Source organism: Hipposideros armiger, unplaced genomic scaffold (genome assembly GCF_001890085.2).
Source record: "Hipposideros armiger isolate ML-2016 unplaced genomic scaffold, ASM189008v1 scaffold_22, whole genome shotgun sequence".
Taxonomy (NCBI): Eukaryota; Metazoa; Chordata; class Mammalia; order Chiroptera; family Hipposideridae; genus Hipposideros; species Hipposideros armiger.
In genome coordinates this window covers 4,489,609-4,492,848 of record NW_017731372.1, presented here as the reverse complement: position 1 = coordinate 4,492,848, position 3,240 = coordinate 4,489,609, and the positions used below count along the sequence as shown (strand labels likewise).

The following is a 3,240-nucleotide window of genomic DNA, read 5'->3' as shown; positions in this document are numbered from 1 at the left end:
CCAGTTCCCATGCCCGAAGGAGAGGATGTGTGTAGAGTGAAGTCACTCCTAGCAGGGTCCGATCTCTTCCCCCTCCTCATCTCTCCATGAAGGAGTCACCAGAGGGAGCTGTTCCCATTTTACATTTCGCCCCCTTTAAACAAGAGCTGGCCTTTTTTTATTTTTTTTTCCACTTGACTCTCTCTGTTGTTTTCAATCTAATCCAAATTTTACAGAGGAGGGCCTGCAGGCGTTTTCTTCAGATCTTAGAAAAATGCAAGTTAAGATAGCCACATAGAAGAAGCAGGGAAAAAATTTTCTGTTTAATATTCTCTTCCTCTTCTTTTCTCATTGTGGCATTTTATGTTTCTAATAAGAGAAAATCTGTTATTTATTCAATTTGACAGCTCCCAGGGGTCCTGTGAAGTTAATCGCTGTCCACTGTGGCTAGGAGAAAGCGTTTCTGCAGTTACACTTCTCTTGGTTAAAACTTGACCTAATGAACACCGTTTCTGTCGTAGATAAAATGGGACCTAGCAGTGCTGACAGGCGGCCTTTTTGCCCTTAGGGTTTGCTGACATCCCAACGGGAAAGATAAGCCCGTATGTCCTGCGAAGAACAACCATGGCCACCCGGACCAGCCCCCGCCTGGCCGCCCAGAAGTTAGTGCTGTCCCCCCTGAGCCTCCACAAGGAGAATCACACCGAGCCCTCCAAACCGACAGCTGGTGGCAGCAGATCACAAAAGGTAAACTGTGAACAAGCGTCTACAGCCTGCAGCCCAGGAAATTACAGCCTTCTCTGGGCCAGGGTTTGGCCCTGCACCCTCTGACGCGGGAGCCCTCTGAGGTCTGTCCTCCGTGTGGTGTAAAGAAGCCAGCAGAGGGCAGACCCGAGGGGAAACATGACGTTGTCCTGCTGCCAGCCTTGTCCTCGATTCAGCAGGCCACTGAGAGCGAGCCTGGTGGGCAATGGCCCTGTCAGGTCAGANATTATCAGGGGAATCACTTTGTAAGGTATATAAATGTATAACCACCATGCTGTACACCTGAAACGAATAATATTGAATGCCAACTGTAACTGAAAATAAAAATAAAAAAGACTATGTCCATTGACCCCCTAACTCCGCCCCCACGTGTGATTCTCATTGGATAAACACAGGCACAGTGGGCAACTTAATAGAACATTATCTTAGGAACCATGCTTTATGCTTGCTGATACTAAGCAGGGGAGTGACAACACCAGTGTCTATTGGGGAGACAGGAAACTGAGTAGGGAAGGTGAATTGTTTCATGCATCTGTAGATATTTTGAGCATAGTCATTCTTAAATTTACAGTATGTGATTCTTAATTGTATCTTTAAAATTATTTGATGCTCATAAAGAGAAATTCATAGTTTTAAATTCAAGGCTTTGTTTCATAGATGGACAATCTAAAATATGCAAATCAGCTGAAGAAGGAAAATCAACGTTTGCAGGAAAAAATAAAGTTGTTGATCAAATCCAGTAAACAGCTGGAGGAGGCAAAAGAAATGCTACAGAAAGAGCTGTCTCACCTTGAAGAGGCTGCACAAGATAAGCAGAAAACAGGTGGGTGTCCCCTGGGCACGTCAGTGAGCCAAGACCATGTTCCTCTGGGGACATCCTGGTGGTGTCCACAGGAAGTATTCGGAATCTCTGTTCTGTTGTGGCGTGCTGGCTTTCAGCGGTTGTCCACTGTCCAGTTTCCAAGTTCTGTGCTCAGCGTGGGGTCATTAATACGGTTAGGAAGGAAGCCAGCCTGCATTTTGAAATAAAATAATCACATCTCCTGTGCTGTAACACGTACAAAAAAACTGGCAGCGCTTTTTGCTCGTGAGCCATTCTAAGATGAGTTTTTCCTCTACCTAGTTCTGCGTCAAAGACAGATTGGCATCGGAGCTGGTAGTAATTTATGAACAGCTGATCCTGGCTTCCTTGGCCCATCCTTGTGGGTCAAATAAATGGAAGTGGGTGGGGGGACGCTATGTTTTTGGGTGTGGAGGTAAAATAAAGAAGAGCAGTGACAAGTGTCCTTGTCACCTTTCTGTACTTGTGCCCCCAGAATCGAATGCTCTTACTGAATTGAAAGGTGATGATGGCAAGTGTATGAGTGGCTCTTCCGGCCCGTAGTTTGGCAGGGTGGGTCGATGATATTGCCTGCTGAGAAGAGTACCCAGAGTGTAGTGGGGCTTTTCTAATGGACTGAACACCAGTCATGGCAGCTACAAGTTGACCAAGACTCCCACCTTTATAGCGTTCCCCCAAGTTTTTGTCCACCAGACTCTCCATTGTTTTCAAATGGTTTCCAGAGCTTTTTTGGACTCACCTTGTCACGGGCCCCCTTCTTTCTCCCAAAGCCAGTACAACTGGGCCTTCATATTCTTTACGTGCTTTTGTTGTTCATTCACTTATGATGGAAGGAATGGACAGGGGAAAATAAAGGATGTGCTAAATTCATTTGAGCTCATGAATAACTGCAAGAAAGTTGGATGTGCTGGCTGAAATACGAGTTTGAGATTTTGGTGGATTTTACTTAAGTTTTCCTAATAAGAGGTATGTATTCAACTAGAATATGTACCTTGATATGACCCCTCCCAAACAAGAGTTGTTTGAACTATCAGAACGTGTGTAGCTATATTTCCCTGACGTCTCAAAAAAAGAAAAATCGAAGAACATGCCTAAAGTTTCCTGCTTGATCATGCCCAGTGTCAACCAGAGAAGCACCAGGGGACATGATGTATCACTTTATTTTTGACAGGTACTGTTGTGGATGCCAATGTTGATGAATTAATGACCGAGGTGAAAGAACTGAAGGAAAGCCTTGAAGAAAAATGCAAGGAGGCCGACGAATACTTGGATAAGTACTGTTCCCTGCTGATAAGCCATGAGAAGTTGGAGCGAGCCAAGGAGTTGTTAGAAACACAGGTTGCCCGTCTGAGCTCACAGCCATCTAACAGCCTCCAGAGCTCTCCTGTGCTGAATTCACTTGTTTCAGGATCATCTCCAGTCCCGCCTGTTACTGAAAAGAACTTACCATCCGGCCAAAGTAAAGCTTCAGGCAAACGGCAGAGGTCCAGTGGGATTCGGGAGAATGGAGGAGGAACAGCGCCTTCTACACCAGAGACGTTTTCTAAAAAAAGCAAGAAAGGGGTCAAAAGTGGTATCCACCCTGCGGAAGCTGCCGAAGACAGCGAGTTTGAGCCTGAGGGACTTCCGGAAGTTGTAAAGAAAGGTGTGTGTGT

General features: G+C 45.6%; 1 protein-coding gene across 1 annotated transcript in view; it reads left to right on the top strand.

The window, feature by feature from the left end:
* Window positions 1–3,240, top strand: part of CENPF (centromere protein F) — a 55,210-nt gene that overhangs the window by 44,265 nt on the left and 7,705 nt on the right. Inside the window, exons 17-19 of the mRNA XM_019635451.1 lie at window positions 548–726; window positions 1,402–1,567; window positions 2,757–3,230. Of these exons, the coding sequence (XP_019490996.1) occupies window positions 548–726; window positions 1,402–1,567; window positions 2,757–3,230 (819 nt within the window). The remainder of the gene's footprint in view (window positions 1–547; window positions 727–1,401; window positions 1,568–2,756; window positions 3,231–3,240) is intronic.